General features: G+C 37.0%; 1 protein-coding gene across 1 annotated transcript; it reads left to right on the plus strand.

Annotated features, from left to right (window-relative positions):
- Positions 1-236: 236 nt before the first annotated feature.
- On the plus strand, positions 237-6,453 carry mmp21 (matrix metallopeptidase 21). The gene is made up of 7 exons (XM_038282566.1): positions 237-383; positions 1,416-2,253; positions 2,880-3,019; positions 3,102-3,243; positions 3,349-3,606; positions 3,681-3,853; positions 5,832-6,453. The coding sequence occupies exons 1-7, from the start codon at positions 237-239 to the stop codon at positions 6,135-6,137; spliced, it is 2,004 nt and encodes a 667-aa protein (XP_038138494.1). The 3' UTR covers positions 6,138-6,453.
- Positions 6,454-14,234: the final 7,781 nt, after the last annotated feature.

The following is a 14,234-nucleotide window of genomic DNA, read 5'->3' on the forward strand; positions in this document are numbered from 1 at the left end:
CGTTTTCCCCTAGACCACATGTTAGTGACTGTTTATCTTAACAATTGGAGCATGAATAACATCCATGGACAACAATCAAATTTATTAGCTGTGTTATCTTAGGTAAAGTTTACTATTCACACACCTCTGATGAAAGTGGGTGTGGAGAAACTCAGGATTTTCTTATAAAGCAATGCTTCTCTGTCTTTGAAATACTCAGTTTCTCTGCACAGCTCACCGAGGTAACCAACAACACGATGCTGACCGTAATCCAGCTGATATTTTTAGTTTTTCTGACAAACTCAATCCGTGCTGAGAAGCTTTTCCATAACCGGGATCATTCTGATGTGCAGATTCCTACATCTCACCAGGCTCCTGTCATAAAAGACGAATATGAAGCAGAGGTACCTTTTCCCCCCTTTTAATTTCCAGGTTTTACTGCCAATTTAAGTAGAAAAAATTATATTTAGTAAATTCTGTGAAAGTTGTAAAAGGAAAATGTTGGTCTAGCAGCAAAGAAAATATATGTATTATATTCATATGTAATATGAACAAATGTTTGAGGGGGAAATATGTTGCAACATGCAAAAGAAAAAAAAGTTTGATGCAATGTAAAAAATGAAATAAACTCCTAAATCTTTCTGGATTTAATTCAACATTTGCTGGTACGCTAATGTTAGTTAATTAGTTAAAGCTGAGCATGTTGACTGGTGCATTTCTTTGTACCTGGAACCGAACTTTCAATTTCCATTTGGAAAAATAGCAAAATATATCTTCAAAGGTCAGAATCCGGACAGAAAAACTAGAAAGCCCCAGATCTGTTTTACAACATGGCTACTGTATATAAAGTGTAAATAAATAAGGATTTAATTAATTTTTAGTTCCACGTCAGACATCTTTTAATTAGGGCTGGATGATTCATTGATAAAAACGTATTTTCTTTTTATGAAGAGTTAATCTTTGGAAACTTTGGATTTCTTTTTTTTCCAGCAATATGCTCCGTAGCTCAGAGTGACATTAGCGCATCCCTTTTTGTTCATAGATGTCTTCTCATAACTGATCAACTAGGTCACTATGTGATGCCAATAACATTTAGCATGTTATAGTATTGGTTGCTGTTAGAAATTGTTAATATGATGTGTGAATTTCGGGCAGTGAAACATAATGTTTCACAGGTAATTTTTTATTAAACTTATGGGAGACAAAAAATGCATTCATGATTGATTTTCCTTTGTGCTCATATGTTACCCTTTTGGAAAGGCGTCCTGTTCAGACATCTCTCCCCATGACTGCTGGAGATATGCACCATTATGTCTACATGAAAGATTATGAATAATTTTAGAAAATCTATTTTTAAAACTAATTATTTTCTGTTGGAGAATCCTAATCCCCCTCATGGTATTTATGCCATTATTTCCTTGTGGCTATCCTTTTAGTTATTTCTCTCTAGATATGGATTTATACAACCAGCTCACCAGGAGGAGATCCAGGTGCATGAGTCTATCCAAGAGGATTTCTTGGACGACCTTCAAGCCACAATCCTTGAGGGAGCCTCTGTGCTTCATTCACGGGACGGGCCTAAAACCAGTCATGGAGAAGTGCATAAAAGCGGAACTGAGAATCAAGTGTTCATTTCAGCACTAAAAGAGTTTCAGATGATATCTGGGCTTCCTGTTACAGGAGTGTTTGATGATGCTACCAAGGACGCAATGAACAAACCAAGGTGTGGGGTCCCTGATAAGGAGATGGACCTAAACCCCAATGATGCACCTGAGAGCATTGAGGACTTAGAATTAGAAATCAATGAAAGTTTTAATGAGACTGAAAGTAACAGCACTGACAGCAGCAGCATCAGCAGCTCCTCAAACTCCACTGAAGATGACATATTACAGTTTAATGATACTGAGAGCCTCCTGCTGACTACTTTAAATGATACACACATTAATAACAGTGGGAATGGTCCAACTGGAAACAGCACTTGGAACTTAAACCAAAGCCAACAAATGAAGGACAAAAAGCGCCAACTTGCATTTCTTATGTCAAAAAGAAGACAAAAAAGGGATGTGACGGCAGCTGGGTACATGGCGTTTTCTAAGGATGTTCTGAGGTGGCGGTTAATTGGAGAAGGCTACAGCAGCCAGCTGACCATCGAGGAGCAGAGGTACATCCTCAGGCTGGCCTTCAGAATGTGGAGTGAAGTGTCTCCACTGGAATTTGTTGAAGACACTTGGTCCCCATTGGAGGAAGTTGATATAAAGCTGGGCTTTGGCACAGGTGAGCATTAGTCAGTATGCCATAAACCAACTCTGCAATAATATTAACTTGGTTTTAGTAGTGTCTCTGTAATATTCAGGCGGTTAACTAACATTTTGTTATCTATTTATTTTGTGGATCACAAATGGTGGTCTAAAAATGGCCTTTATGAAACAGGTAAAAGAACAGCATGTGCATAGTTTGCCAGCAAGCTACGCAGGAGAAGGCCATCTGAAATCACAGAGCAAAATATCAAAAGATTAAGGGCAGGAATACTTCTGCAGGGCAACATATAATGCCCTGGGATTATACTGAAAATCTGTAGAACAATATGATATTACAATGTGCATGTTTAGTGGAAATTGAGAAATTAAATCTTGTTTCAGACAAGTAGGAGTAAGCATTCCACCTAACAAGGCATTTTCTTTTTTTTCTAGTCGAGAATGTTGCATAAACAGAGAAATCTTAATTCAGAGAAATATCTCATTATTCAAATTAAACATATTTTTGATCCCAGTTTACTCCTAGAAATATGTATAACTTAAATCTTTTTATGCATTCAAAGTTCTGCATTGCTCTAAAATATTTAATTATTCTTTTATTATTATTATTTATTTTCTCATTTCTCATCTTTTTCATTCATGCAGGAAGACATTTGGGATGCAATCAAAGGTTTGATGGCACTGGTCAGGAGTTTGCCCATGCCTGGTTCCTAGGAGATATCCATTTCGATGATGATGAACATTTCACTGGTCCCAGTTCTCACTCTGGGATCAGCCTCCTTAAAGTAAGAAACTATGCTCCATATAATAAATCATAGGAAATTCTTTATGAGAAGTTGATTTACCGTTAATATGTTGTTTTTTTAGGTAGCGGTTCATGAAATTGGTCATGTTTTGGGGCTTCCCCATATTTACAGGCCTGGATCCATAATGCAGCCCAGTTATCTGCCTCATGAGTCCAGCTTTGAGATGGACTGGATGGACAGGAAAGCTATTCAGCATCTATATGGTGCACTATTCGATTCACTCTCACTATCCCAAGATATTCAGCTTGAGAAAGAAATGAAACTATGAGAAATAATTCCTTCTTATTTCTCCTCATTGTTGACCCCAGGTGGCTGTAAAGGTCGGTTCAGCACTGTCTTTGACTGGATCAGAAAAGACAAGAGGCCTAACGGAGCAGTAATTATCTGCTTCAACACATACTTCATGAGAGATGGCTGGTACTGGCTGTATGAGAACAGAAACAACAGAACACGTTACGGGGACCCAGTCCCAATGCAGACTGGCTGGCATGGGATTCCTAGTGATGGAGTAGATGCATATGTCCACGTGTGGTCCAGAACAAGAGATTCTGTTTATTTCTTCAAAGGTAGTGATATATTTTTCTTTTCAACTGTTTCCTTAAAGGTAACATTTCTGAACAGTTTTTTTTCTTTTTTTAAGGTTTTCAGTTTTGGAGATATGATGATGAGAACGACCGGGTATTTAGACAGGACCCTGAGGGTCACCAGTATCCGAGGTTAATCTCTGAGGGATTCCCAGGAATTCCCAGTCCCATTGACACAGCCTTTTATGACAGGAGAGACTCTCGCATCTACTTCTTCAGAAGAACTCAAGTAAGTAATAAATACTTAGATTCTTTCTGTGTAGGTCTGAATAAAAATGCATGTTGCAAAAAAAAACAACAAAAAAAAAAAACATTAAAGTAAAGAAAGGCAGGCATAGAAAGTTGGACTTCAAACTAAAGTCAGTATTTTAAAATCAAGGAACATGCAAAAACTGAGGTCTGGCAGTAGCTCTGTTAAGGAAGCCCACGTTTCATTAGCTGCATCAACACATCAGCTCTTATCCTTTCTCTCAAACTAACCCATTGTTTCATTATGGGCTTCAGGTAGGACAAGTTAAGTGGCCCATCGGGAAGAGTCAATGTCATTAGTTATGAGCAGGAACCAAGTTCTATTGCAGAATGAATTCAGAAAAGGCCTGTCAGTATAGCTGTGCCTTTAAAACGTTTAAGCTGCACTGACTTTTCATAAAAAAGCAACCCACAATTGAAGGAAACCAGTAAATGGCATCACCTCCAAAATCATGGAGAATTGGAAAGTTCCTACTAAATCTCAAGCTGCTTGTGTTTTCTGCTGTTGTGCCTTAGAGCCATAAGACTAATATGAACATAAAATGAAATATGAACACAGATAAAGCCCAGTATTTCAGACTGTAGCTAATGTCCTTTTTAGGAAATTCCTGAGGGAGAGAAATCCCAGGACAACCTAGGACCGCCAGGGATCATCCTCTATATTTGCAGGCAAAAGATGAGGTCTCCTCGTCCCTTAGCCAAAGCCGGACTGCACAGGGCAGACACTGCTTAATATCCGACTTGCTGAAAAGGGATGACAATCTCAAATTAAGAAGGAATTGCTTCTCCATTCAACCCACAACAACAGGCAACTAAGAGCAAGCTCTCTGCATATCTATTTCTCTGATTCTAGCTTAATGGTGTGTATACAGGAGAAATGTGAAAAACTGAATGATATTTAATTTAATATAAAATAACATGAATTAATTGAAGTGCACAACGCTGCCTCTCCATGTTACCTTTTGACCTTGGACCATTGAGGATCAGTCTGTGAGATTTCAGGCTGTGTCTTGGTTCAGGAAGGAATCAACACAAAGAATGGGACAGTTTCATTCAAACTCTTGAAGTCAAGGCTGTAGACATCCCTGTTGTTGCTTGTTATTCTTTCCACTAAGTTTTCAGGATATAGCTCTGTGAAAACAGACAGCTTATTTTGCCATGACCTAATATAGCTTATCCATCTTGTTTTTAAAGATCCCACATTATTCTAAATAAAAAATATGAACAAAGAGCCCCTCAGATCATATTTTTGCAATAAGTGCCGGAAACTTCCTCTCAGATTGGCAGATGGCCTTTACCAAAAATCTCCTTATTCATTCCTCCTCTGGGTGAGCTGGGTCAGCTTTACACGCCCCATCCTCCCAAAGGCTGTACCTCGACAACCCGCAACCATGACAACCAATCGGAGTTTGTAAAGATAGCCTACGAGTGTGGAATAATATATTAAAAGAAGGCTGGAGCGTGATCAACGGGCTGCTATGGACCCCTCTGGACTGATTATTTCCCCTTCTGACATCATCAGGGGAATTCTTTTTCAAACAGAGTATTTTGCGCACACAGCTAAGAGGAGGCGAAAAGAGATGATAGAGGTGAAATCATTGTTTTCATTTGTGAAGCTAATACACAGGCTTCAGGGCACATATGAATGTTATAAAATGTTTATAATGTGAATTTTGCATAATACGGGACCTTTAAATCAACATTTTCTTAACCAAATTTAATCAACATAACTTACGCTGCAAATGTCAAAGTAAGGGAAGGAAACACAATTATAACTTCCCATGATCTAATCTCTTAAAGCTTTAAAAAAGCAAAACCAGTTACACAGTAAATTACATCTTGTGAAGAGCTCAGTGTTCTGTGAGAATATATCTATGCTGACAGTCTTACATTTACTCTGCGACTCTTAATTAGTTAGATCTCGGTTTAAAAGATTCATTAACTCTCCGTTTGAACAGGTCTATGCATTCAGCGTGGAAACAAACAGCCTGGCAAGAGGCTTCCCCAAACACATCCGAGATGTTTTCCCTCCAGTGGAGAGCAGGGACCATCCAGATGGCAGCATCGATGCTGCCTACTTCTCCTACTCCCACAATGCCCTCTTTCTACTCAAGGGCACGCGCTTCTGGCGAGTGGTGGGCAGTCGCGATCGCTGGCGACGGCCTTTTCTGCCACGGAACGGCTTGATGCCACACAAGGAGGTGGATCAGCAGTGGTTTGACATCTGCGACGTTCATCCCACCGCTCTGAAACTAAGCCGCTGATGCTGATGGGGGCGGCAGCAGAGATGAAACACTTCTACTCATGTTTACAGATGGATTCTGGAGATCTACCTTCTAGGGATGTTATATTCTGTGTGTCTTTGTGTGTGTGTGTGTGATGGTGGCATTTTAATCTTTCTAAAAGACAAAAACAACTCTGTTGGCTTGTTTTTACACAAGTGCTAGAAGTTTATTGAAAAAGCGACTATTTATTTCTCTTTTATTCTTATACAGAGGAGTGAGAGCCTGGAGGGTTTTCATGTTTGCACAAATGAGTTCACAAAAGATGCTTTTAATTCTGGATTAATGTTAATAAATGTGGGAAATATTGGATTTCACTTGAAGTGATTTGTACTCTGATCCAATCAAAGCTGCTGTTCCCATTATGAGCCTCATTTTCAAAAGAAATTAAAGTTAAAACATTTATTCATTACATAAGAAAAATATATTTTTTTAGTAGGAAAACCGAAGAAGCAAGAAAGCATGAAGTAAACATTTGGTTGTTAATTAGTAATTTCCCTTAGGCAAGTAAACATCTTGTTTAATATTCCCAGTTTTTGTCGGGAGGATTTTTTACTATTTCTTTCTATATAGAAGGATTTCTGCAAAATCCTTTTTTTGGTTGTTGTTGATTAAGGATATTTAAATCAAACCAGTCTTTTGAATTTGTCATCTTCCTGCCTTGAAATGACTTGAACCATTGTGAGGAAGAGGAGGACATTTTAGTGCTTTTCACATCTTTTCTGATCTTACTGTACCAGGGTTTGTTAAAGTATATTTATATCATTACTCCTATTTCCCATAAGGCTGCAGGTTGGAACAGTTTGTATCACTGTTGCCTTGCAGCTAGAAGGTCCTGGGTTTAACTTTCCAATCGAGGGTCTTTCTCGATGGTCTCTCTCTGCATGTGTGGGTTTTTTCAAGGAGCACCAGCTTGACTCTAAATTGTCCTTAGGTTTAGGCATTACATCACCCCCTCTTGAGATGTATGAATAAATGTCCCATAAGCAATAAAGGTTATGAATCTTGCCTTTACAGGCAGCAATCACAGTTACACCAAGTACCAGTATATTTCTTTACATTTCTCAGCATTCGAATTTATCAGCAGTCAAAACTTAAATGGTCACTTAGATAGAATGAATCAGTGTAAAGAATCAAACATAAAGATGGAGGAAATGTGTCTACTGTAGGAAGTAAAAGAATAGTATTGCTTTTTTAAGGTTCTAACACTTAAATCCGATGAAGCTGTAGAGGAAAACAAGATTTGGAAATGGTCCTCATCTGTCAGCTTTCAGATGCAGCACTATGATGCATAAGAATAGAATCTTATGTTTTCATGCCCCTCAGTCCCTAACAGTGTCTCTTTGGATTACTTCTTTCGAGGTTTGTCATCTTTCTCCTTAGAATCTGGCCTGCAGATCTTTGGAGTTTCCTCATTCTGAATCACAAATATATATATATATATATATATATATATATATATATATATATATATATATATATATATATATATATATATATATATATATATATATATATATATATATATATATATATATATATATATATATATATATATATATATATATTTTTTTTTTTTTTTTTTTTTTACATTCAGTAAGAAATCCCATTCGCATACATTTAATGGATAAAGAGAAAAAAGCAACCATTGTAAGGGTTTCAGGGCCATGTTTACATGCATCCCAGGTCAACTGCAGGTCTATTAACTTCAGTTACTAAGATAGCTGTATTGTAGAATAGATGATACATTAACTCTGACAGGACAGTCACAGAACAATAGAAGAATCACAGCTAATATTTCCATTTCCAAACAAACCAGCAGCAGCGTCAAAAATTAAAGCTATCCGCATCCTGCTTTAGATATTTAGACTTCTATATACAGCTATACAGAATTTAGAAAAAAGGGCATCTAAATAAGTGCACCACTAAGACATAGCAATATTTTTCAATATCTAACTCTTTATAGCAGTCCAAGATGGCAGCCATGGAGGATTCATCCAAAGGTGACAATGAAACAAATGACTGCTTAACAATAAGCAAAGTTTTCTTTTTTAATGATATGTAATCGTGAAATGGGAAATGTTTAGAAATCTTTTTACAGCACTGCTTCAAGACAAAACAGGAAAAAAGCTGAGGTAGAAACTTTGTGCTTCACTTTCTCGGCATGTTCCTAAGTTCTACAGGGTTCTATCTATGCCCTATGCAATATTTGTATGTGTATTTAAGCAGAAATGCATCAAATCATTTTTTCAAATCGATTTTTATCAGTTGTTTTAAAAGGAAAAATTGACCCCCCTCCAAAAAAAAAAAAAAAATCATGAGAGGTGATCTCTTCAAGTCAGCATTCATCAACAACAGTAAATTACTTTGTTTTTATTTGCTTATTCAATAAAGATTAAATAGTATTCCTTCAGATTTCTTCAGTTTATTCTGAAACAAACATTTTTGAACTTTCAGACTCCTTAGTTCTATCGTTTTTGCTGCAAGTTGCAAAAAACAAAAAACAAAACTGCAGTCTAAATCTCCTCATGATAAAAGTCTGGACACAGTGGGCATGGCTGGGTTCTTTATTCTCACATTTTTACCACTTGTCTGAAGTCATCTTATGCATCTAAATGCAAAGCTGCCTAGAAATCATCTGCTACTATCAAACATGGCCTAGACTTCTTATAAAATCTGCAATAAGCTTTATCAATATAAAACAGAAGATGATGGACAGCGGCCACCTTGGGATAACTTCCTTTAATAACCCCCCAGATTAAGGTTTCTTATTCACAAGCTGAAGGATATTGCATTGAGATATCTATTGATGAAAAATATTGAAAAACAAGCTCTTCTGTGTCCTCAGTGTTGTTAAATATTATACTATTCATGAAAAGAAACAAGAGTCCTGATTCTTTAATCAATGCATTACTTGAACACTCATTAATTCACCTCTTTTTAAGGGATTAAACCCCTGCTGGGTTGCTGCTAACTAGCTTTGTGCTGCAGGTGCTCTGCAGGCAATTTTAATGAACTGAAGGAGAAATCAATTACAAGCTAAAGGAATAAAATGTCACGGTAAGCGCAGTTGCAGGAGAGGGAGATGTCAAGAGATGATTAGCCTGCTCACAGTTTAAAGAGGGAGCATTAGCAGCATAAAAATGAACATTCAGACTCAGACTGAAAAGCTGAAATTGTTTCTTTCCAAGCTAAAGTGCTGTCATCTAATAGGGCTCATGGTATTTCCAGAGGTTTAGTAAATAGAATAACAGTTCCTATCTTATTTGGCTTAAAATTAATGATCAGAATGTTTTTAAGTACATTGGGATATCAGTATAAGCAAGGAAGAGAGATTTACATGTTTCTGATGAATGCAGGAAATAGTTGCAGATAGATGAGGGACATGGATGTTTCGTATTTAGCAGATTATAAACTGCATACAGGTTTTTACTATATATTTGTTGCCTTTTTTTAAATATTAAATTTGTTAAATATTGAAACCCTAAACTTTAACTTGTTCTATGAGAATATAATGTGTTTATCAAACTCAGCTTCTCAGGGGTTGGTTTCCTTTGACTTTTAGAAGAACGTGGATCTAAAAGCTAAGCTTTTTTTTTGAAGTAATTAGCAAGAGGTTTTACACTGTATGACACTGGAACCCAAACATAGCTTAACTTTGAAGGACAAGGACACAGGGTTGTTATGTGCAATAAAATCCAGAGCAACCAATAGCAGAATTCAGCAATCATGTAAATATAAATACATCTGTTTTTCCAAGGCATTCAGATGCTTATTAAAAACATAAAAAAAATAAAAAAAACAGAAACAAGGACATCAAGAAAACCGGCATACATTTCAGATTTAAAAGGTCTAAGGTATCACAAACTTTGAGCAGAGAGTCCGAGCACTGTTAAATCCACCATCTGAAAATGAAGGAGAGTGCCCTGGATTCTACCTGTTCGTTCTACTAAACCATACCGGCTGGGAAAAAAGAGGTGGAGCTGCAGAGATCCACTTAATTTGCTTTGGGTTTAGCTACCAGCAGAAAGAATAACCCTAACATACAGCAAGAGCTTAGATGAAATGCTCAGGACAAGAGATACATGTGTTAGAACGGTAATGTAAATGAGAATCAGTAGTCGGACTTTAAAAAATATCATCAGAATCTCTCCAACCATTAAAATTTGTTTTCTAAAGAATTAGCGAAATGTATCTACATCTCCAATGTCACAAAAATATATATACTTTTGAATATGCATTGTGATTATAACACAAAAATTAATCGTCACTGTATGTTTAATTATCTGCTGTTGATAATGATTGATAATGTATTTATTTGTAAATTATTATTTACATGCACATTGCATTATTTACATTACATTATTTACTTATTTAATCATTAATAATTATAATTAATGAATTATTGATTTGCTGTTACTTATTACTGTATGTTTAATGGCATACCCACTTTAACAGCCTAGAAGGATCTGTGTGTTCTAATAATCAGAAAGCCTACCTCCTTCTATAAAGTTTATGTATTCATATACTGTCCGATTTCTATGGTGCATTTTCTGTCAGAGACGGAGAGATAAAATAGCTATTAGTGAAAAGAAATCCATAAACTTAAATATATATTATAGAATTACTATTATAAGGTGCAAAAGATAAAACAGGATTTTACTTCCAGATGAAGAAGATATTTTTGCATATGCCCCTTGGTTTTTTGATTGGAATCTGAACTCTTACAAAGTTTTCAATAATTTAGGGAAAATCTACTTTGCATCATCACTGTTGGTGCAGCAGTCATGCCAGTAGAGAGCAGCATCAACCCACTGTTTATTTTAGTCCTCCAGGCTGCTCTGTGTATTTTTTCTGTTGTTTTCAGTATTATTTTCTTTATTTGATATTTTTTTTAAAACTAGGACAAAAAAAGGCATCCTGTTCTGCACCAGAGATATGGAAGCATCTGCCACTTCTTAACGTTGAAAAGCTGATGTGTGCAAGAAGTGAAGGGGGCTCTTTTATACATTTACCTGAGCTTGCACACTGTGTATGCTTATGTTTCAGTCTATTTGAAAGGAATTTTTGTGGTTTCTGCCAAAGGCTCCTGAGGCAGAGCACGGATCAGCATTTATTCCACACAGTAACAAGCGTGGAATTCCAACTTTCCTGAAAAGCTGATTTAAAGCTGAAAGTTGTTTGGAGGATTAGCTGTAAGAGGCGTGATTACTCAGGCTGTGGCTTGTTTACGGTGGTTCAAAACAAATAAACAAATAGAGCTTCCCCACACCTGACTTGGCAAATTATGTAATTTAACACTAAATTAATACTGCGCTAACAGGCCTTCCTTCCTTCCTTCCTTCCTTCCTTCCTTCCTTCCTTCCTTCCTTCCTTCCTTCCTTCCTTCCTTCCTTCCTTCCTTCCTTCCTTCCTTCCTTCCTTTTCCCAAAGGTATATATTATTCCTTGTGCTTCTAAATCAAAAAGTTAGGATTTAAAGGGGGGAAATAAAGGGCTTCAAGACTTGCCTCTCACTTTCAGGTTTAAATCATTATTTTCAAAAGCTTAATCATCAAGTGGTTTCCAGAAAAGTAGTCAATTTCTCAGGATCTATAATGCAGCAGAAAAGTAAGTGGGATATGAAATTGATGATCCAGACTTTATGCTTTCATCACACTAAGAGGAAGAAAAAGAAACCGGTGAAGTCTGCACTACAGGAAGATTTGTAAACGAATGACAGGAAATATGTTTGACATTAAATCCAATCATTAGTTATACAAGCAAGAAGAGGCTTCCATTCCAAATGGAACTAGTGCAGTAATTACATGTTTTCTCCCAGGAATTGTCCACATATCAGACAACCCAATTTAAATGAGGAATGCAAATCATGCAAGTGTAATTAAGCATTGTGTAGCCTTATGCATAATGTAGCTCTTATTGACTACAATACCTGATAAACAAATGGTGTGGGTGTGTAGGAGGAAATGCTTGTCTGAGTAGTAAAAGCCAGCTAATTTGCCTCCACATGGGATGGAGGAATGGCTCCCACCCGCTGCAAACTGAACCTTGACCTTCAGCTCAGGGGGAGTTTTAGAAACAAAACAAGGGCCTTTCTGACACTGTCAGCCTGAGTGGCAACTACAGGTCAGAGGGGATAGGAGGGATGAGGCTGTCCCACGCATGGCCACACACTTGTTTTTCAGCACATGGGAACAAAATGACAGGAGATGAATGTGACATTTCAAAAAAGAAAAGAAGAAAAATAAAGAAGGAAAGGCTAATCAAATGAGAGCATCAGATGCTTATAAGCTGTCTTGAAGCTTTACATAAAACAACTTCAGATGAACCATTTCACTGTTAGATCATAGTTTTGATGACAGAGTTGCAGACTACATTTTTTCCAACCATCTCCCACAGATGGGTGGAAACTTAAAGTCACTGAACTGCAGAAGAGGAAGAAATCCAAACCGTATCCAGCCAAATCTGTTTGCTCAGTGTGATTCCAGATAAGAGAGATGTTTTTGTAGTTTTTCTTTTTTAGCATGAATAATTCCTTTAATTCGTCTGAGAGTACTGTGGGACTCAGGCAAGTATGTCATCAGTAGGCAGGACATAACATGACTGTTTTTGCACATAGTGTACAGAAAAAGTAGAGCATAACTGAAGGGTTCCTGTACATTATGGGAGCGGAGAGAAAATCCTAGAATATTGAACAATAATCACTGGATAATCCTGAGCATCCTGAAAACCAAATAGAGACTTTAAGGGGATTGGGCCTTCTCTGCTGCTGCTCTTAAATGTTGAATGGCCTGCCTTTGGCCATCAGACAGGCATCTTTCCTGTTGGTTTTTAAATAACTTGGTAAAACCCATCTGTTCTCTTTGGCTTTTGGCACCATGTGAGGTGTTGGTATTTAGTCTAATATTTTCTGTATTGCTTTGAAGTGTTGTATGTTTTTTATCATTTCAAGCTTTTGTTCAGGCTTTAATCATGTACTGTGACTGCTGTTGTGATTGTTTGTCTCTAATCTTTACAGCAATTTGGTGCTATGTAGATAAGGATATCACATATTACCCATCCATCCATCCATCCATCCATCCATCCATCCATCCATCCATCCATCCATCCATCCATCCATCCATCCATCCATCCATTCCAGGTTCCATAGCTGAGATATCTGCCATAAATCTGTTATCGTTAATGACTTTTAAATTTGGCCCTAAAGGTCTTGTGAAATGTGACTCTAAAAAGGATTTAAACAAACGTATAAAAAACACGGAGAACCATAATGGCCAAATGATAAATCGTCCCCATACTTCATCCATGACACAGTCAACTTGTTCTCTTTTCAGCTGCTGTCTATGCACATGCTACGCCGTCTTCTTAATCTTTCTACTGTTTGACAATAAGAACAGATAGAGTTGAATCTCAAGGTTGGTGGTGTGATGACAAGGTAAAGCTTGAGGTGGAAGGAATCCAATTTAAACAAATGTGGCTTAATTTTATTTTTCTGCATGATTTGATTTCTCTTTAGTCTTCATACGGATACAAAACCCTTTAACTTTATCTGAGTGCAAAATATAAAGAACAAATGTATTTAAATAATTAAATAATTTTTTGCTCAATAAACATATCTGTCAACAACTCCTGTGCATCTGTGATAATAACTTGCAACCAGTGTGGCCCCTATATGATCAAAACCTTATCAATCTCACAGTGGCCATCATTTTATAGGCATGAATCAAGGTCCTACATATGTGTGGGTCCTTATGTAAGATATGATTCCAATATGTAACTGCATTACATTCTAAGCAATCCAAAGGCTTCCAATACTAGAAAAGGCACTTAAAGGTAGTCCTGGTTAATATGCAAAGATGCAGACAGGGATATCTTCTGCACTCAGAGAGGAGCTGTTTTTAGTCCAAATAAAGACCTATGTAGCTTGAAACAGAGTTGAGACTCCAAGTTTACCTGGAGAACCTCCAAAGGTTGGTGTTCTAATTCAATGCCTGAACCACCTTAACCTTCTTTTTTCAATGTAAAATAGCAAAGACTCCCAACTGAGGAGGAGCAGTTTAGGTGCTGGTACCTATGTGAG

This window comes from Cyprinodon tularosa, unplaced genomic scaffold (genome assembly GCF_016077235.1).
Source record: "Cyprinodon tularosa strain WSP-4 unplaced genomic scaffold, ASM1607723v1 ctg185, whole genome shotgun sequence".
Classification (NCBI taxonomy): domain Eukaryota; kingdom Metazoa; phylum Chordata; class Actinopteri; order Cyprinodontiformes; family Cyprinodontidae; genus Cyprinodon; species Cyprinodon tularosa.